General features: G+C 33.2%; 3 protein-coding genes and 1 long non-coding RNA gene across 7 annotated transcripts; 1 reads left to right on the top strand and 3 right to left on the bottom strand.

Moving 5' to 3' along the window:
* Nucleotides 1-677: 677 nt before the first annotated feature.
* On the bottom strand, nt 678-4,443 carry LOC111293034 (putative mitochondrial adenine nucleotide transporter BTL3). Its single transcript, XM_022885735.2, has 4 exons — nt 3,675-4,443; nt 2,725-3,028; nt 1,385-1,852; nt 678-948 (listed from the first exon to the last, which is right to left on the bottom strand). Exons 1-4 carry the CDS (start codon nt 4,142-4,144, stop codon nt 874-876), a joined length of 1,317 nt encoding a protein of 438 aa, XP_022741470.2. The 5' UTR covers nt 4,145-4,443; the 3' UTR covers nt 678-873.
* A 1,911-nt stretch (nt 4,444-6,354) lies between these two features.
* LOC149516344 (uncharacterized) lies at nt 6,355-8,735 on the bottom strand. The gene is made up of 2 exons (XR_016345554.1): nt 8,601-8,735; nt 6,355-6,969 (listed from the first exon to the last, which is right to left on the bottom strand). It is a non-coding gene; the product is annotated as an uncharacterized LOC149516344 (long non-coding RNA).
* On the top strand, nt 8,719-14,023 carry LOC111291894 (uncharacterized). Of its 2 annotated transcripts, none has more exons than XM_022884015.2 (7): nt 8,719-8,884; nt 9,831-9,945; nt 10,033-10,103; nt 11,028-11,315; nt 11,511-11,553; nt 12,433-12,541; nt 13,747-14,023. In XM_022884015.2, the coding sequence occupies exons 1-7, from the start codon at nt 8,861-8,863 to the stop codon at nt 13,823-13,825; spliced, it is 729 nt and encodes a 242-aa protein (XP_022739750.2). In that variant the 5' UTR covers nt 8,719-8,860; the 3' UTR covers nt 13,826-14,023. The 2 variants fall into 2 exon arrangements, with proteins under 2 accessions (XP_022739750.2, XP_089622512.1); XM_089766386.1 differs by lacking the exon at nt 8,719-8,884 and adding an exon at nt 9,275-9,760.
* A 470-nt stretch (nt 14,024-14,493) lies between these two features.
* Nucleotides 14,494-19,595, bottom strand: LOC111291897 (ras-related protein RABH1e-like). 3 transcript variants are annotated; one of them, XM_089766389.1, is made up of 6 exons: nt 19,174-19,595; nt 18,629-18,699; nt 17,935-18,069; nt 17,656-17,799; nt 17,304-17,394; nt 14,494-16,916 (listed from the first exon to the last, which is right to left on the bottom strand). In XM_089766389.1, the coding sequence occupies exons 1-6, from the start codon at nt 19,288-19,290 to the stop codon at nt 16,770-16,772; spliced, it is 705 nt and encodes a 234-aa protein (XP_089622515.1). In that variant the 5' UTR covers nt 19,291-19,595; the 3' UTR covers nt 14,494-16,769. The 3 variants fall into 3 exon arrangements, with proteins under 3 accessions (XP_089622515.1, XP_089622514.1, XP_089622513.1); XM_089766388.1 differs by having other exon boundaries at nt 17,278-17,394; nt 17,656-17,767; nt 17,981-18,069; XM_089766387.1 differs by having other exon boundaries at nt 17,656-17,767; nt 17,981-18,069; nt 19,174-19,539.
* Between the last annotated feature and the right edge of the window lie 46 nt (nt 19,596-19,641).

Below are 19,641 nucleotides of genomic sequence, written 5' to 3'. Positions count from 1 at the left end.
ATCATAAGTAGATTCAACAACAAGGCGATACCTACAATTACTAGATGTAAAACGAATCTACTTGACATACACATAGTTATAAAGAGAGAATTGAGAGAGTGATTGGTTATTTTGAGAGGTTGAGGCTAAATTAAGATTGTTTAAGGAAGTCAGCTCCCCTGAGACAAGATTTTGCAAGAAAAAAGAGAGTTTTCTCAAGGTTTTGAAAGATTCTCTTAGAGAAATTTGATCATATTTATAAGGAAAAGGCTGAAAAGGAAGAGTGCTGCTGCCAAATGATGAGTTCAAAAGTCAGGAAGATAATTCATAGAACTATTTTTCACAACCGCGTTCTCACTTATCAATAGAGAGAAGTGTTAAACATTCGAAACTTCCCCTTTCACTCAATCATTAATCTGATCTAATATTGACCCAAAATTAATCAATTTAAATTTATCTATCTTTGTAAAAGATGTAATGACCAATCTTAGTATTTAATTTTGAGAGGTTGAAGTAATATTTTATAATAATAATTTTTAAAAAATATATCAAATCTATTAATAATAAAAAAAAACATAATTGAATATTTATCAATTTAATTTTAGTTATTATAATGCTCGTTTATATGTGTTGTTCTCATTATAAATATTAGTTATTATAGTACTCGTTTATGTGTTGTTGAATTAGCAACTTGTGAGTTTGAACATCAGAACAACATCATGTCAATTGAATTTTACAAATAACTACTAAAATCAAGAATGATTATTGTCCATCTGTTGTTTTATAAAATGGTATGGTATAGGTAAATTTAAAGTTGACAAGGCCTTTTAATGAAATAAAACTACACTCTCAGCCTCAATCAATCCCAATAGTTAAGGCAAGCAGATAAAATGTCTATGCTGACTCCACCTGTAGAACTATCTTCATGAACTCGTACACCAAATAACCTATGGCTGCTGATGGCAAGACCTGTAATGTGATGAAATGAATTAAGTTTGAAAATGAAGAAATTTCAAAGACTTTGAAACAAGAAATTGGTGCAAGCTAAGAGCACATATGTTTCGGCCTCTCATAGGCTCTCCTAAAACTCAAACAACTGATGCATGCAAAATCAGTGGGAAACTTGTCTATTAATATACTATAAGACTCAAGTTCTTAAAGTTTAGTTTGCCAGCGTCTGTATTCCGATTTCTGACGCCTAAAAGCACTCAAATTTGGAAACTATCAGATACAATGCAATCCAAGCTTTACATCTTTGAAAATTCAAAAACAGTTTAAATTTGGTAAATGGTAATAGTAAATACTGCACTCACTTCTATAATTATGGCATCTAATTAGTCAAATAGATATAAAAAATCACTAATAAAATGTGTAATCCATTTTGCTAGACAGATTTATTTAGTACCTGTAGTAAGCTGGGAATTAATCCCACATAAAGAGCAGGAATGCCACCTTGCTCAACTATCTTGACACAAGTTGCCAATGCACTTAACTTTGTTGCACGGACTTGCATTTGAAGATGCCTCCTCACAACTTCAAATGGATATGTAGCAGCTTCAGAACATGCACCAGCAATTGCCCCATATAGTAATGTTCTAATAGGACCCAACTCTAATTGTTCAAATGCATTCAGTTCCTGACCACCTTGTTGCATGTCTTGAATTCTTTTTCTCCCTTCGGGTGAATGAAGATAGGCTGACTTCAATATATCATAGACACCATAGAAGACTGCACCTGAAGGTGCCATGCTTATAATTGAGGGCACTAGTCCTTTGTAAAGAGAAAAGAACCCTTCAGTCTGAATCATGTGACGGAAAGAACAAATCAAACCACCCAATGCTTCTCCGCCAGGTGCTACCATTACTGTTCTTATCTGCAATTAGCATGTACAATGTGATTTAGCAATTATTTTAACTTGAGAGCAATTCCAAATGCCATAATCAGAAAAAATTATAACAGCACAACCTAGATTAACAAATGAAAATTGCTCTAGCAGAGTCGTTGTTCAAATAGTTATATCAATAGTAACCATCTGTAGTCTGTATCAGAAATGAGGTATATTAGAAGGCAGACTTCGAATTGGAAAGAATCTAATACAAAAACTGAACTAGGTTGAAGAAATGGAACAGGATGCAATTAATTTCATCTGCTTCTGTAGGCAAATAGTATTCACAAAATTAAACCCCCACTGACCTGCATCTACTAAAGTCAACAAAGTTATACTATTACTTTGTTCTAAACAGGTGTCAAATACAAGGAGCATTACTATGTAATAACGTCCCATAATTTACATTAGACATCAAAATATCCAAATCCCATAACCCAATCTAAATCAGATACTCTTAAGCATAATATTCTTGGGACAGAATACATGTTCCAGTTTCAGACGGATATCAGAGATGACCTAATCACGGCATCATGTGAAATCTTTGATACAAAAATCACAAGTAAATGCAACAGCAATTAAACCGTAAAGATTGAAGAGGTGGGACACATCAGAAGGAGGATGATCCTCTTTACATCCACTACATATAAGGGCAAGTAGAGTAAACTCACTGAAGTATGCTACTTCCAGTCCCATCCTTGCTTCTCATAAGATCATTAAGCCAAATCTAAAAACATATACTAAGAATACTTCAAAACAAGATATCAAATTTCACAAAATCCCCCACACCCCAACCAGGCCACACACATGACACAAGAAGGGAAGGCTAAAATGTTAGTGAATTCCTAAATTTCACATACAGTGTCCATTGGTAAGCAAAGCAGAGTAGCAGTAATCCCTGCTGCAGCACCAGCAAGAAACCTCTGAAAATTTGTGGCTTCCTCTTTTCCAGATAATCTCAATAGTTGGCTCCTATAAGTATCATAAGCATAGAAATTGATAGCCTTAAAAGGAGCAGTGCGAAGAATATTGATAAAATTCCCTTTCCAAAAACCTTTCAACCCTTCTGAGGCTGCAATAGATTTAATTAGTTCAATGAGGGTTCTTTTTTCACCACGAACTATGTACTCCAACTTCAGTCTCTCCAGAGGAGCAATGAAAGTCCTGTTATAAAAGCAAACAACTATTTGAGCTACGAAATATGATTCAATATATAATAATTCAACAACCGGAACCAAATAACCATTACTTAAGGTAATATGAGCGCTACCATTGAAACATAGGAGATGCAAAAGTACAAACTATACATAAACCATAATCCTTTTCAGCACCATCATGTAAGAAGCGTGCTTGGTAAAGCTTTCAATTCAACATTAAATTTGAAACTATTGGGTAATATGTTAAGTAAAATGAATATAATCTCTAAACCATTATCAAATTATGAACTCATTTTCTTGTAAACATTTTGCCACATTATTAATTCTTTTCAGATTCCAGCTCTCATACTCATCAAAGCTGTTCGGTTGTTCAGCACTTATAATTCAGGATTCTGACAAGTCAGTTCTTAAATTTTCAGACTTTGCCAAACAGCACCAAAAAGGAAAAGTCTAAGACAGTGAAGATTTAAGATCAAGTTTTTGTCATTTAATGTTCCATCTGATACAAAAGTTATAAGCAAGACACAAAAAATTTTCCATTGTTTTCTTTCCTATCCAAGTTTTCCCTGCCACTTTTCCATGACAAATTAAGCATTTTATAATCCACTAATGTAAATAAAAAATAAGTATAGGGAAAAAAGAAAGCCAAAAACCTTGAAACCATAGCAGCAACAGCACCAGACCACAGATGTTTGGTGGTATTCAAAGCACCTGATCCCTTTCTCACTTTCACCTTCTCTTTCTCCTCTTCCACCAGTTCCTCTTCTTCCAAATTCTTACCCCCATTTTGCCCCCAAGTTTCTCCCGATTCCCCAACATACCCTTCATCCCTCGACAAGCTCACCGATAAAAACCAGCCCCCTCTACCACCACCTCTCCTCGGCTCAAAAGAACGCAGCGTTTTACTGCTCTTACCACCACCCAAAAAACACGAACCCAAAGACAAATTGTCATTGTTATTTACCAAACTTTTCTGGGTCTTTAATGAAATGAACGAAACGAGCGAGGAAGGCGGTGTTTGGTCGTTGAGAAACAAGCCACCCAACAAAAATGGACGATCAAGATTCAACTGTTGTGAAGCCCAGATCGAGTCAATGAACAAGTAACGATATGGGCCGTACATTATTAGAGAGACTAAAATTCCTAAGGTCTGGAAGGATATGAAATTAAGGAGGAGAAAGCATCGAAGGGGGTTTTAAGAGGAAAGTGAGAGAGGCGTGAAGAAGAAGAAGGAATGGAATAAATGCTAAGATAGTGAGGTGGCATACGGAGAAAGATGCCGGCGATGATTCTCCGACTTGCCCTTCCATAGTCGAAGCTGGCACCTACCTTGCTTTCATCGAGTTTTTGACTTCTTGTTCCTTTTGGAAGTTTGGAGTTGGTTGTTGGCGGCGTCTTTTTTTTTTTTATTGTTTTTTGTTGGGTTTAGGACAGCGGGCAAGGTCAAATAGTTTTTCAGTTTGGCGAAACAGAAACATAGCATGTGACACACGTGTTTTCCTTCAATTTCCCGCATTATTTTATCGTTTAACAAAATTAAAAAAAATAAAAAAAAAAGTGCACAAAAAATAGTTTTTTAAGAGATCAAAGTTAATTTCTAACAAAAGGATTTACACTCTCTGTATTTTATTTTGTCAAATTTTTTTTAGATGTATCAAAATTATTTTTTAAATATTTAAAATTTTTACTTTCTATTTTTAAAATTATTTTTACTTTTTAACATTAAAAATTATAAAATTTTTAACTTTTAAAAAAAATATTTAATTTTAATATTAAATATATTAAAATTAAAAAAAATTAACTTTATAAAAATTAAAATCGCTCAAACAATTTGAGATTGAATAGTTTTTTAAGGATATTTGTTAATCCTAAGTAGTGGAATAAAACAATTCACAAGATCAAAATCTAGAAAAGAATCATGCTATCTGCAACTGTGCAATTGGTTCATGAGAATATATTATTCTTTGTCTAAATCCTTTTGCAAAGTTGAAATGCCCTTAACATTTTTTTTTTTTCATTTTCGCTTCAAGCCATCTACTGAGGTTTTTTTCAAAGTTGTATATTTTTATATATTTATATAAGATATAAAATCCATTAATTCTTAATTAGTCACAAAATTGGTTGCTTGTCATTTTTCCCTTGTCAAATCATATGCTTTCCACGTGTAAGATTTCTATTCGTTTGTAAATCGAAAATGTAATGGAAAACGAGATCGATCTATATTTATCACTTTTTTTTCAATGAAAATCTATTCCGAAAGCATTTTCTGAACATGGAGAACATGTCCCCCGTATCTTATAAAATGCACCACCAGAAAAATAAAAGGTCATGGGCTTAGATATTGGGGCAGCAATTCCTTTTCAAGCCCTGATGGACGGCATAGTTTTTTACGTAGCATTTCCCTTGTTGTTCTTAAATGTAAGGATGAAGTTAAGCCTCAAGCGAGTTGGGGCGAGCAGGGTTTTAAGTAGGGGTGCCAGTCTCATCTATGTCCAATAAATTTTGATTTAATTTAATTTTTAAAAATTAAATTTTAAGTTGGATCAAATTAAAAAATAATAAAAATATTTAAAAATCAGATCAGAGTTAAATTTTAAACAAATTTGCTTCTATTTGATTCTATATATATAATTATTTTTTAATTAATTATTTAATTTTACATTTATATATATTTATATATTTATTTAATTTTATATTTATATTAAAAATAATATTTTATATTAAATACGATTTTATATAATATCAAATTGAGTTTAGATTCAAATATAAAAAAAAAAAAATTGCATCTAGTTTGAATTCAAATATTATGAATAAAATCGAACTAAGTTTAAAGTGAGCAAATATTTATCCGTTATTATCTTTTAAATTTAGATGCTGAATGTTAGGTAAAAATTGAGTTTGATCATCACAATATGACAAACCAAAATAGTCTCTTTCGCTGCAACATAGCAAGCTCAAGCTGAACATTGCATGCTTGAATTAAACCATGTAACCCACCACACCATCAAGTTTTCAAGTCTCTTGGAAATGGAAAATTGTTCACTCTTCATTTTATATTTGGTATTTTGTAAAAAGATTCATTATAATTGAAGTACACACAAAAAAAAAAAAAAAACTCATCTATAATCCTTTTTTCATGAAAAGATAGTCCAAATGGAATGTCCTCGGCCCTTAACATGTAGTAATGTACAACCATTATTTGCTTAATAATTGAATGCTCTTCCTTTTCAAGCTATAATATTAGACATGATCGTATTTTACATAGCATTTCTCCTTTTGTTCATAAAAGTACGAAGTTCCTGCAAGATTTGATAAATATAAACAAAGCAAGTCTAACCTCTCAAGCAAGCTGCTTTTATAAGATGGTGTCAAAGTTAGGTAAGAATTGAATTCCCTGTAACCCTCTCTTTGCAAAGCAAATAATAATAATAATAATAATAATAATAATCATAAAAATAAAACTATGTTTTCTCCTTGAAAAGTACAAAACATTTAATCCCAAATGCACAAATATTGCATATCGACCCACCAAAAGTTACTGTTCTTCGTTAATGAAGAGTCCAGATATTTTTGGGTACCGCAATTCCTGCAGCCATGCTTCTCACTTCTAAGTTCTAACTTCTCATGCAAAGAGAGATGGGAATGCATCAACTTTATGACAACATTTGCGAATCTAACTGTAATAAATAGAAGTTGCATGGTTAAATATCTAACAGTAACTGAAAATAGAATGTGTAGGAAGGGGGAGTGGAGGGGTCGACTGGCAATTGTAGGCCATTGCCGAGCGGCCCCTCCCCTCCCTTCACCGACGAATCAAATCAGTTCTTTGATTTGGGCAATTTCATGATTGAGCCTTGCCAGCTCTAAATTATTGGGTTGCATTTCTTCTCTCAGCTAACTCTGCTTTCAAGCTACTCAAAAATTCTTCTGTAGCTCATTCAAACTATGCTGGAAAATGAATTTCAGTTTTGTAAGAAACAAGAAAACCAATGAGCATTATTCAATCAAATCCTGCTTCGTAAACATCATCAACCACCATCTACCGTCTAAATGTACCTCAGAATGTCACCATCCAAAAACAGGTAAAAAAGATAAAAACTTTCAAATAAAATAATCATCATCCAACCATCCCAAACTTCAAATCTAACTGCCCTTATCCCAAAGCCACATAAACCCAACAAAGACAGAACCAAAACATTGTGTAGATAATAAAAAAAATAAGTGTTTTCTTTGTTATTTACATGGATTTGCTGGGGATGTGCATGAACAGTGACACATCAATTCGGGTAGTTTTTATCCCCCAAGCATTGTTATCTCTAGGGATTTTTTTGGATATTTTATCATCCTCGTTGTAACCATTGATCGTGACACCAAAATCTTGTAAAAAAATATTTTGTTTTTTGGACAAGACACCAAAATCTATCGGATCCTCAACGAAACACCCAGAGGCTACAGGCTAGATTAGGGTAGCTGTGGGGGGGGGGGGGTGTGGTGCCTGCTAAATAGTGCAAAAAAAACCCGTGAATCTCTTTCGATTTTGTCTTGATGTATGTGGCATCAACTAATAAACCCTTTTTTCTAATTCAGCTTTTAGCTTCACGTGCAGCGTAGCTTAAGTTTTGATTCCGACAACCAGACAAATCTCGTACCTAAATTTCATTAATACTCCCCCACTCCAGATTTTCTGGTTTCTCTTTCTCATCTTACCCTTCACATCCACCAAAATCTTTTTATCTCCCAATCTGTTTTTCACTTTTTTTTTAATCTTATCCATCGTGGAATGGACCGAAAGAACTAGACTTTGCATTTGCATGGTTGTCGAAGTAGTAAATTATGGCTATAAAAACGTGGATGCTTAATTTTGGTTGGCGTGTATTCCTTTTAAATTTTTTCCGGGTGATTTTTTTTTGCTGCATTTAAATGTGAATTTCAATTTGATTTAATTTTTTTTTTAAGAATGAAAATCAAATCAAGGTCGGGTGGGGACATGGAGCATTGTTTCTATATTTTCTAACAAACGGCCATAGAAAGGTATTTTATAGTCTTTTAGCTCAAAAAAGTGCCAACCAGTAAAGATGCATAACATTATTCTTTAACTCCTTTTGCTTTTTTTTTTTTAAAGGTTTAAGAGGATAATTATGAGTAAATTTCACAAATAATCATTAAATATTACTTTGTATAGTTGTTGAAACTTATAGACTATATCAAATCTATTTAAATTAAAGTATCAAAACACATTTTTGTTTGAAATTTTGAATCTTTTATTTACGTAAAAAAAAATTTTTTTGTTAAAATTTTGAATTTTTATTTAATTATTTTTAATAATTTTAGTAAAAAATTTTATCAAATTAAGTTCTGCGTTTATTAGCAAAATCTTTAATAAAATAAAATAAAATTATTAAAACATTAACAAAAATTCCACTTAATTTTGTATCGAAAATCGAAATCAAACATTTGAGGATAAACCAGAAATCACAAACAACACTCCCAAAAGAACGGATAAGTAAAGGACTTAAAGAGAAAGCCGAAAGTAAAAAGAAAAGCGATAATAAAGGAGAAAAGAAGAGAAGGGCATTTACGTCAAAGTAAAAAATCAACGGCAAGGGAGAAGATTTGTCGTTGTTGTCGAAGTCCAAATCACGAGCCTCTTTCTGGCGAATCGCGCCACCCTCCTATCTCCTCCGATGTAGCATTTCAACGTTCTTTTTTTTTTCTCTCTCTCTTTGATACTCTATTAATAAAGGAGAATTAGTAATTAGAGCAACGTAGAAAATAAAAATTAAATCAAATGCAAATTTGAAATCGTCTGAGATTTTTTTCTCGCTCATTTTTTTCCCCAATGGCCGCTAAATCGATCGAGGAGGTGAGTTTTTTTTTTTTTTTTATATAAATAATTTTGGAATGTGTATCTCTTGACTCTTTTCTGCCTCTATTGTGAAGTAGGAGCTGTTTTTGGAAATAAAATTTCTAAATTTGGATTGAGTGTCAAGCGTCTTTGTTTTTTCTTTTTTTGAAAAAAAAGGAGTATTTGCTAGATTTGCTGCTTGAGCAAATGTGGGAAAAATGAAGTAATTTTACACTTCAAATTTTTTTGCATTTTCTCCTTGGGATCGAAAGGGAATTGCGTTTCACTTTTTTCTCTTTTTTCCCGATTCGGTGGAATTTTCTTATAACGGCATATAATTAGCTGAAACATAATGGCCTTTTTGATCTAGTCTATCTTCCACTGCCTTTTTAATTTTAAAAAATTTAAATTTCCTGTTTGGTAGCTGCGAAAATGTAGAACAAGGAAGATATTTTCACTTTTATTTTCTTGCATATTCTTCAGTTTCTCGGCCAAATGCAGTTCCTTTTTTTACTTTTTAAGAAAATTTTCCGTGTGGCTATGATTACCTAGACTTTCTTGCATTGCCTGATTCCTATTTATGATTCTATTTATGTTGATTTCTTTATTCACATTGGAAAAAGAAAAAAGAAAAAACTTGTGTTTTTTTATAGAAATTCTTCATCTCTGCAAATTAGCAAATTCGATTTTTTTTTTGAACTTTAAAATTTTATTTTTAAATGTCATCCATTAATGAATCTGAAGAAAATTAGAAAAATCAGCCTTGACTTCGTGTGCAATTTCTAAATCATATAAGTCTTACATTTAACTTGACACCCACTTGTGGTTTTAGTTAGGAAAAGAACCTAAAAAAGAAAAAAAAAGAAAAGAAAAGGATTTTTTCTTCTTTGTTATGTAATTTTTCTGGCCTTCTTTATCAAAGTTTATTTTGCGGAGCTTTATTTTAACACCTAATTACTTGCAGGAAAAACCATTCTTATCAGGGATGGTAGATGGAAGCTCCAATTTACCAGTCAACATTTCATGCATTGAGTTGATTAAGCCAAGCTTTGATGAAACCGATCAGCATTGTTCTCTCGGTTAGGATATTCGAGTCAGATAGAGTGTTATTCAATGCCCTCAGTTTGATAAGCATGTTTAATGGATTCCTTTTATTGAAATTTCAGATGTCTTGCCCATTATAATAGAGGAGACTTCATTTCCAGTAAGAGAAAAATGCAGCTTAAGCGCTCCACATGTAAGTTCATTCCTAATCTTCTGCAGTCTTTTTCTCCTCCGCAATAAATCCAATCCAATCCAATCGTCCAATCATCTTGGTCTGAGGGGGAATTTTTAAAAATTGACTTGCTCAACTCAGTAATCTGAGATGCATTCGACCAACCATATCTTTCTTTATAGCAGCCCGCAATGTTATTAATGGAAATTCAGGCTGTAATCGAATCTTAAATTTGTTCTAAAGTGATGGGCATAAACCTGCAAAAATGTTAGTACATGTTTATATCTCCTGATACACGCTTAAAACCTGTTTTCAGCTATGTAATTTTTTTATCATTAATGTAAAAGGGCTTTTTTAGTAAATTTGCTACTGCTTGAGAATCAGTTTCTCCTCTAAAAGTTAAAGGAAGAAGATTGCTCTTTTAAAAATCTGCAATTTGGCTTTGAGTTATGCTCGATCTTCCCATGAATCAGGTCAGCATGATCTCTTGAAATCCTCTGTTTTCTCTCAATCAGATGAGTTCATTTCTAGGGGAAGTGAAATTTTACTTAAAATGGAACTTAGATAAAGCGTACACAATTGCAGGTCCATTGAGATGACCTCATAATGGAACAGGTGTTGAATACTTCAAATCCAGTCATGTCCCATGAGATTTAAATTTAATGCTTAAATTTGTATTGTTTTTCTTGTCTCATAATTTCCTTTTTTGGCTTCTATTTTTGTTATCGTCTAGATTCCTATACTTTCGAAGCAATATTGTGATCTAAAGAATCTCTATTTAAAAGTTAGTTCCAACTTTTTGTTCTTTCTTATAAATAAATTTCTTTAAAATGAGAATTTGGAAATCAATTTAGTTGTTTTTTGCACTTTTTCTATGGAAATCAATTTAGTTGTTTTTTTTTCACTTTTTCTATGTTCCTATTTATTTTCCATTCATTTGTGCAGGGCCAGGACGTCTATAGCATTTCTGTTTTGCCTGAGGAAGGAAACACGAGTCCAAAATTTACACCAAAGTTAACTTTTTTGAGCCTTGTAGAAGTTCCATTTTCATCTAGAAAGCAGATGTCTTTGGATGCGCAATTGAGTTGCCAGAACTGCATTGATTTGAAAGTGGATAGTGAAGATGCCTATTCATCTTGTATTCTGGATATAAACATTGAGAAAGGGACTCCTGACATACTTAAATCCAGTGATGAAACTGTTGGAAATTCAAAAAGTGAAGGCGTAGTGACAGTAAGTTCGATCTACATATATAAATAGGGCATATTCAGTGAAATGTAGATCATACATATAGTGAGGGCTGTACCAAATTTATTTATTTATTTATTTATTTATTTAATCATCAAAGCCTTGCTGATCTTCCTTGAGTTTTGATACATTGTTTCTTCTTCACTCATGACTCTAATGTTAGATCTCCATGAATTACAGCATTTGCAGAAGGTATTGCAGAGACAAGCAAGCCTAATTGTAGGTGAGAATTAACTCAGCTTTGAATTAATGGGTTAATTGCACTAAAACTTACTCTGTGAGTCTGTAAGCATATTCTATTACCACTAGATACCTTTTTAACAATAATTTCCATATGTCCCCCAAAATATATGGATTCATTTTCCATTTCCATGGTTTAGTAATGATTGTATTCTTTTGCATAAGATATGGCTGGCAGTTTCTTTTAAACAAGAAACAAGAAAACATCCAAAACAATAGAATATTCTGCTAGTACCTGAGCCGTTATAAAGCACTTCAGGTTTCTAATGTTTCATGGATATCATTTGATATGGTGGTTCAAACATCTAGACATGCACTTTTAACAAACTGACTGAGATTTATAATAACTAGCAAAAAGTAGAGTTTCCCATAGTACTCTGTTCACATGGGTGCTATTAGAGTTGAAAAACATTTTAATCTTCTTGTTGCCCCTGCCCTTGTACCTAAACATTACCCTTACGAAGATTAAAGTTGACAAAAGAACTTCATGTGACATGTGTAATTCCAGTGAATGATAATTGAGAATAAATGAACCAAATACAGTCAGTGAATAGGTCTGTGATTGATACTTGGCAATTATGTGGCAACTGTTACATCAAAGGGCTTTGAAGCATTCAAAGATCAAACTCTATTTAATTATTGTTCCTGATCAGTGAACTTCGGTTTTGCTATGTGGTTTTTGTAATTGTTTTTGGAATTGTCTGCTACCTGTTCTCTGCGGTTTTTTACTTACACATCTAGGAACTGTCTAGTTCCTTTTGCTTATGCGAATTGCATCTTTGATTCTTAATTCCATAGGCTACGTCTTACTCATGCCATGCAGAATGTGTTTTACATCTTAAACTGAGTTTTATTTCAACAGACAAATCATCTACTGAGAGGGTTCATGATGCACCAACAAACAGATGGAGAAGATATAAACGAGCTGCTTCATTTGACTCAAGGAAAATTGTCCTCCATTTCTCAATCTTGTAAGCTCTGCAATTTCTAGCAATCCAGCAGTTTACTTTCAAACTACAAAATTTTCATTAATTGGTACTTCCATTTAGTAAGACAAAAGCTTTGGGTAATAAGTAATAAGCTTGTGCCAACTAAAATAACCCAAGTAGTAAGAAGCTTGTGCCAAACATTAACACGATGGTTCTATCTTGTATGTAGATTTGCTGCGGATATATTTAGTTTAAGAACTCTTAAGTCTGATAGAACTTTACAACATTAAAACTTAATGGTAGGCAATGCCATTAAAATGCTTAACAAGTACAATTAGGACATATTTCAAATCTAATGTGATTGAGTAGTGAAAAGAATATGTAAATCATGATATTTGAAACCATTAGATATCCAAAAATTAAAATATTTAAGAACAAGTTGACAACTAAGGAGGAAATATTTTGCATGGAACAAGAAGGTTTGGGATGTTAGGGAGATCAAAAATAGAAACCATTGATGCAAGACATGAAAATCTAAAATATAGTAATTGATTAATAAGTATGTGATAGGTAGTTCAGTCGAAGCTTAAATTCATTTAGAGAATTTTCTTTAGTTATTCTGATGAAACTTTATTAGTGAGTTGTTTGTCCATTAGTCTACTTTGGAAGTTGAACATATTATTAACTCAATCCCATATTGAAATAACTGCTGTAATCTCATTTCTATTATTCTATAAGACTATCGATTTATTCATATGCTCGTTTTCTGTTCTTATCTATTAGGTATTGTACATTGTAGGAGTCAGTTGTCTAGTTTAATGCTCAAAGACTTGAATTCTCTAGTGCATGACTCCAGATCATGAGAACAACCACTAAAAACCCTCATTTTGAGCTACAGTTTTTCCATTTTTTCCCCTCAAGCAATAAGATAGTCAACCCTTGCTACAACCTAGCATGACAAAGATTTTACCAAACAACATGCATCTAGTAACTAAATGTATGATTCATCTGAAATTGATGAAAGTACTCACCTTCTACGTTGTCCAATGTGATACCCACCTCTGGTTTGAGCTCTATTCATTGCCCATCCATCACATAAAGCAAAAATGTCATGCCACCTCCTGTAAACTGATACAATTTTTTTTTACTAGTACTAACAGTAATCAGAGTTCCACTTTTGATTCTTTTTCTTCATTATCTTCTTTTTCTCTTTCCATCATCGACTTATTGTTTCGTTTTTGGTTCAGGTCAATTGTGGGGACATTGATATTGATTTATCTGACGCTTAGGGTTAGACAAACTAGCGATGGGTTCAATCACGTCTAGCACCTTCGCATTGGTCACCTTCAAATTTATGCTTGAACTAGTTTTTCTCGAAATTTCTCGAGAACTATTGTGTCTTGAGAACTGCTGCTTTTAAGTTTAGCTTTTCAATGCTAATATATATATATATATATATATATTTTTTGAGTTTCCACTGTAAGTATGACTAGTGATTCAGCAATGCAGCATCTCTTATCACTACCTAGTGAGTCTACAATATTGGGGATCGAGGAATGTAGCAATCGACTAGTATAGGAACAGAAACCTAGAGGGCAATTTGGGTTAAAGGACTAAAGCCAAGAGTTTCCTAAATCCTTGTCGTTGTCTCGTTCTTAGGCCAAAAGGCTCCCTAAAGGAAAGTACCTCATTGTAAACCAAGAGGATGTCTAACGTGTTTAGCTAGTTGCTAGTTGGTATTGAGTTACTGCAAGGACTGATGTTGTATCAACTTTTGGCATGTTCTTAGGGCGGTTGTTGAAGATACTTCACTTGAACTTGTAATGATAATTATAACATGGAATTTGGTCCCAACATCAGGAATCTTATAACAGCAACACCGTAAACAGTAAGACCTAAGAACGAGGATTACTCCAAAAATAGCGTATCCTTTCTTGGGCCTAGTCAGAAAATGGTGATGGTCGTATAAACTTTATGAGACAATGGCTGTCACTATTAAAGGGTCTGGACGGTCGGCTTGGACTTGGATAAACATCTAACCCGAAACTCAAGATCTTCTCGGGCACTGAAACTCTGAAGGCAGTCCCTCTTTGCATCCAAATTCTGGTCAACAGATGTCCAATCCTCTGCATTTTATTATTGCAGTTTGTTTTTTAACCCCTCAAGGCACCTTTTTTTTCTAGGAAAACAAAAGACCAGATATAAAGCAAGTTCTTATTCCGAACAATGCTTTCATTTTCATATAAAATTGAATATGTAGAAAATTCTCATAAAAGAATCAGTATGAGCAATAAAGATCTCAATCTCGATCACAAAATGAATGACTATCCTAGAAGGAATTTTCCAAGGCAAATAAAATACCGTGTTTGCTGAATTCATTTGTGTATTTGATGGCTGAAAAAAAACGCTTGAATCCTTCTTTTGTTGGGCTAAAAACCTCTAATCCAATCACACCAGCGGAAGCGAAATCAAACAATAAATCAAACACATAAGAGACAATAATTTAACGTGATTCGATCTAACTGACCTACATCCACGGATGAGAAAAAAGATCCACTAGTTGTAGAGAATTACAAACATACATCAAATCATCAATCTCACTCAACAATCAATACTCATAAGACACTCTCAATCTCCTCTAGTCCTATGAAGTATTCTCTACCCAAACAAACACAAATCCAAACCTTTGTGTACCCTTTCAACACAACCAAACACATACTCATATGTTTCCATACATCATACCTATGTGGACCCTCTCAGTCTCCTCTAGTCCACTCACAAACAAACATACACACCCATAAGACGTAGAGCTTCAATACTCCTATGGGGTGTCTATCCCACAAAATCCTACAACTCTCTTACATCTTTTTCTCATACCTAACCTTGTAGAGACTTCACCTATTTATAACCATACAAACTTGCCCATTAAGAATCCCTCTCCTCTTAGAATTCTTCTCATGTAAATTAGAATTCTTCTCTTGCAAGTCAAACTTACCTATTAAGAATCCTCTTTCTCTTGGAATTCTTCTTTTGCAAGTCTTCTTGTCCATCAAGCAATATCTGACAAATCTCAAATAAATCTCTAACAAATCTCAAACAAATCTTTTATGGGATTTGAGTCAATATTCCCAACAATCTCCACCTTGACTCAAATTTCATCAATCATCTGTTTTCATGCTAGACATGCTTGGCTCCACCTGCAATTGAAGTCTTACAATCATCTTCTCTTCTCTTGTGTCTTCATGCTTCATACAAACTAATCCTCAATCTTCAAAACTTGAACTCGAACTCTTTTCTTGAATCGAGCTCCTTTGAACTTGCTTCTTCTCATGTCTTAAACCAAGCTTTTTTCATATCTCAAACTGTCAACTCTTCCCATGTCTCAAACTATCGGCTCTTTTCACATCTTGAATCTTCAACTCTTCTCACGTTTCAAACCTTCAGCTCTGATACCACTTGTTGGGGAACACCACAGCTCTGATACCATTTGTTGGGCTAAAAGCCTCCAATCCAATCACACCAGCGGAAGCGAAATCAAATAATAAATCAAACACACAAGAGACAATAATTTAACGTGGTTCGGTCCAACTGACCTACATCCACGGATGAGAAAAAAGATCCACTAGTTGTAGAGAATTACAAACATACATCATATCATCAACCTCACTCAAACAATCAATACTCATAAGACACTCTCAATCTCCTCTAGTCCTATGGAGTATTCTCAACCCAAACAAACACAAACCCAAACCCTTGTGCACCCTTTCAACATAACCAAACACATACCCATATGCTCTCATACACCATATCTATGTGGACCCTCTCAATCTCCTCTAGTCCACTCACAAACAAACATACACACCCATAAGACGTAGAGCTTCAATATTCCTATGGGGTGTCTATCCCACAAAACCCTACAACTCTCTTACATCTTTTTCTCATACCTAACCCTGTAGAGACTTCACCTATTTATAACCATACAAACTTGCCCATTAAGAATCCCTCTCCTCTTAGAATTCTTCTCATGTAAGTCAAACTTGTCTATTAAAAATTCCTTTCCTTTTAGAATTCTTCTCTTGCAAGTCAAACTTACCTATTAAGAATCCTCTTTCTCTTGGAATTCTTCTTTTGCAAGTCTTCTTGTCCATCAAACAATATCTGACAAATCTCAAATAAATCTCTAACAAATCTCAAACAAATCTTTTATGAGATTGGAGTCAATATTCCCAACATCTTTTTCCCTCTCAAGCTTTTAGTAAATACATTTCTCTTAACATGCACAACCCCCTCCTAGTTGCTCTGTCTTGTGGGATGAATTAACGGTGGGCTTCAAGTTCACATCAACCATGTCTTCCTGTTTCGTTGAAGAAAGAGTTTCCATCCCTGGTAAGGCAGCAGCAATCTTGCGGAATAGAGGCTGCAATTTTACATTCGTACGTAAATATGTAAAACTGGAAGTTACACAGATGTGCATAAATAAGGACAATACCAATGCATCTACATAAAAACATGATGTATAAAGTTCAAGCATGCCATAGGAACAATTTGAACATTGACAAGCAAAGAAATTGTCTTCAAACTGCTGTGACTCTTTAACAAATATGTATGGAAGACTTGGCAATACTTTTTTTTTTTTTCGGTTCAGGGGAGGACATAACCCTTAGAAGGAGGAAATGGAGAAGAAGATTCTGACTCGAAATCAGGACCTCTATGTCCTCATAAAACCTCTTTAGCCACTAGACCAATAGGTGGACAGACTAGGTGACACTTTGCTATACCTATCAGATAGTTTTGTTTTTGTCACCTTGATATTGAATCCTGCTTTTGCACTGGTTTCTATAAACATGACTCCAAATTCACGAGCCTTGTTATCTCCTTCCTCTATAGAAACCTGCCTGTTTGACAACCAAACAGTATAAATGGAAACAACATTAAGAGGTACTAGTTTGATATAGATAAGACTGCTAAAAGAAATTATCTAAATGGTATATTATCAATGTGAACAAAGAAAAACACTGTTCTTGTTCATGAAAAGTTAAGCGACTCAATTTTGCTGGCTTTTTTTTTTCTCAGTTGAAAGCTTAAAACTTAGTCTATTAATGAGATTTTCACCTACAAAATTTGAATAAACCCAAGCAAAGAGGCTCATTACTAACCTTTTATCAACCAGATCAGTTTTGTTACCGACAAGGATAATAATGACATCACTGCCTCGTTCTGTGCGTACCTCCTCAATCCACTTTGAAGTGTTCAAAAATGATTGCCTATCTGCAAGGAGATAGCCAAGCAATGAATGTAAATAATTAAGGTTAACATGTATGCCTATATAATGATAATGGTTATCATGGGAGAGAGTGGTTTACGAGTATTATCATAAAGTCGATTAACAAAAGCTTTCCATTATAGTCTCTCATTTAATGAACTTAAAAAATAAAATAAAATAAAAGAGAGAGAAAAGTACTTGGGTTAGCTTATACTCACTAGCTACATCATAGGCGATTACTGCAACAGAAGAATCACTGATGTAGCTAGGAATAGGACTCCTAAATCTCTCCTGCCCAGCAGTATCCCTGTGAAATTATAAGATTAAACTATAAGAGAGACAAGAAACATGGACAATTGAAGAGTATATACATCATAAAAACCAAGAAAATCGGATTAATTGGCATCTTATACTATTCTCAATTGCCAAACAGACTGCTGAGAAGTGTTCATTAGAAACTGACCCTATGGATAGTTTTCTTTAAGAGGATATAGTACATAACATAAACGAACTAGTTTCTATTTCCAAAAGTCGTCACATTTCCTAACTGCGTGAAGAGGAAATGCATCAACAAGTAAAAATGGTTTCTTTTCTTCTCATTTCATGACCATCACGGATCAACCACCACTTTTAAATCTCCATCACTGAAAATAAACCTTACAACAAAAGCAAGCTCTTTTTGGAACTAATTTGTAGTATAAAATATAAGCAATCAAAACCTTAAGTTCACAAGAAATATGCTTGATTGTTTGTTTCATTCAACCTATAATAGCAATGACTCTAGAGACCATAAAATAAGTATTGAACGTAGTTATCCAAGATTTATATTGTTAAAGAGAGAGAAAGGAAAGGAAGAATTATATTACCATAGCTGCAAACGAACGGTTCGATCTTCAAGATACATTGTTTTTGACAAAAAATCAATTCCAATGGTGGCCTGCAATTGATATATCAATAAATCATAAGCAAATTCTTTTTCAAAAAGCTCACAAATATTCAAGGAAAACATACATATAAACACTCAATTCACATATTCTACGATTTAGTGGAAGGAAAATTCAAATTCAATGAATTAAAATAATTATCATAAAGAAAAAAAAATCTAAACTAATAATAGAAATAAAATAAATAAATAAATAATTTTTTAAGCTATTACACAAATTGATCATAATACATTGTACGTAACAAATCAAGCATTTTTAAACTATCGCTGGAGACCAACAACCACAATAAAAAACGATTTCAAATCCGTGATTAAGAATTCCGATCAATAAATCGAATACGGAAACTAAATCAAATTCAAACATTGTATAAAACAGAGGAAATAAAGAAACGGTCAAAAGTTGGATGAATCTGCATGAATCAATGAAAAGTAACGTCGAATTGTTAAAAGAAATAGTGAAGAGTTTACCTGGTAAGTGGTGTCGAATTTATCGCACATGAAGCGGGTGATGATGCTGGTTTTTCCGACGGATTGATCGCCTAAGAACACCAGCTTGTATTTCGCCAGAGGTGACACGGTGGCCATTTCTCAATTTGTTCTCTATTCTTGTAAAACAAGAGTTTCAGATCTCAATCTCGAAAAAAAAAAAAAAAAGAACTGAAATCATTGTCACTATAATTATTGTTATTTAGATGAAAATAAAAAAGGAAAATTTGAAGGAAGAAATGAAAATGAAGGAGAGCTTTGAGTTTAATTCTTAGGGAGTAAGATGGAATCTAGATGTTGCATGGTATAAAATAAAAAAATTTATATATTTATATATTATTTTATATAAAAATTATATGTTAATTCGTATAAATATAAAAATATAAAATATACTTTTTATTTAATAAATTTATATATAAATTTTTTATATTATATTTATATCATATTTTT

The sequence above is a fragment of the Durio zibethinus genome, chromosome 10 (genome assembly GCF_047325235.1).
Source record: "Durio zibethinus cultivar Kanyao isolate XHJ-2024 chromosome 10, ASM4732523v1, whole genome shotgun sequence".
Lineage (NCBI taxonomy): Eukaryota > Viridiplantae > Streptophyta > Magnoliopsida > Malvales > Malvaceae > Durio > Durio zibethinus.
Note: the sequence above shows the minus strand (reverse complement) of the source record. Positions and strands in the feature narration are given on the sequence as shown.

Excerpts from the sequence above, each read along its gene's own strand:
- LOC111291897 (XM_089766389.1), bottom strand. The coding sequence starts at position 19,290 with ATGGCCACCGTGTCACCTCTGGCGAAATACAAGCTGGTGTTCTTAGGC. Across the intron at positions 18,700-19,173 it reads AATTCGACACCACTTACCAG|GCCACCATTGGAATTGATTT; the intron begins GTAAACTCTTCA and ends TATCAATTGCAG. Across the intron at positions 18,070-18,628 it reads ACCGTTCGTTTGCAGCTATG|GGATACTGCTGGGCAGGAGA; the intron begins GTAATATAATTC and ends ATAATTTCACAG.
- LOC111293034 (XM_022885735.2), bottom strand. The coding sequence starts at position 4,144 with ATGTACGGCCCATATCGTTACTTGTTCATTGACTCGATCTGGGCTTCA. Across the intron at positions 1,853-2,724 it reads TTTGCTTACCAATGGACACT|ATAAGAACAGTAATGGTAGC; the intron begins GTATGTGAAATT and ends TGCTAATTGCAG. Across the intron at positions 949-1,384 it reads TAATTCCCAGCTTACTACAG|GTCTTGCCATCAGCAGCCAT; the intron begins GTACTAAATAAA and ends ATCACATTACAG.
- LOC111291894 (XM_022884015.2), top strand. The coding sequence starts at position 8,861 with ATGGCCGCTAAATCGATCGAGGAG. Across the intron at positions 8,885-9,830 it reads CCGCTAAATCGATCGAGGAG|GAAAAACCATTCTTATCAGG; the intron begins GTGAGTTTTTTT and ends AATTACTTGCAG. Across the intron at positions 10,104-11,027 it reads GCAGCTTAAGCGCTCCACAT|GGCCAGGACGTCTATAGCAT; the intron begins GTAAGTTCATTC and ends TCATTTGTGCAG.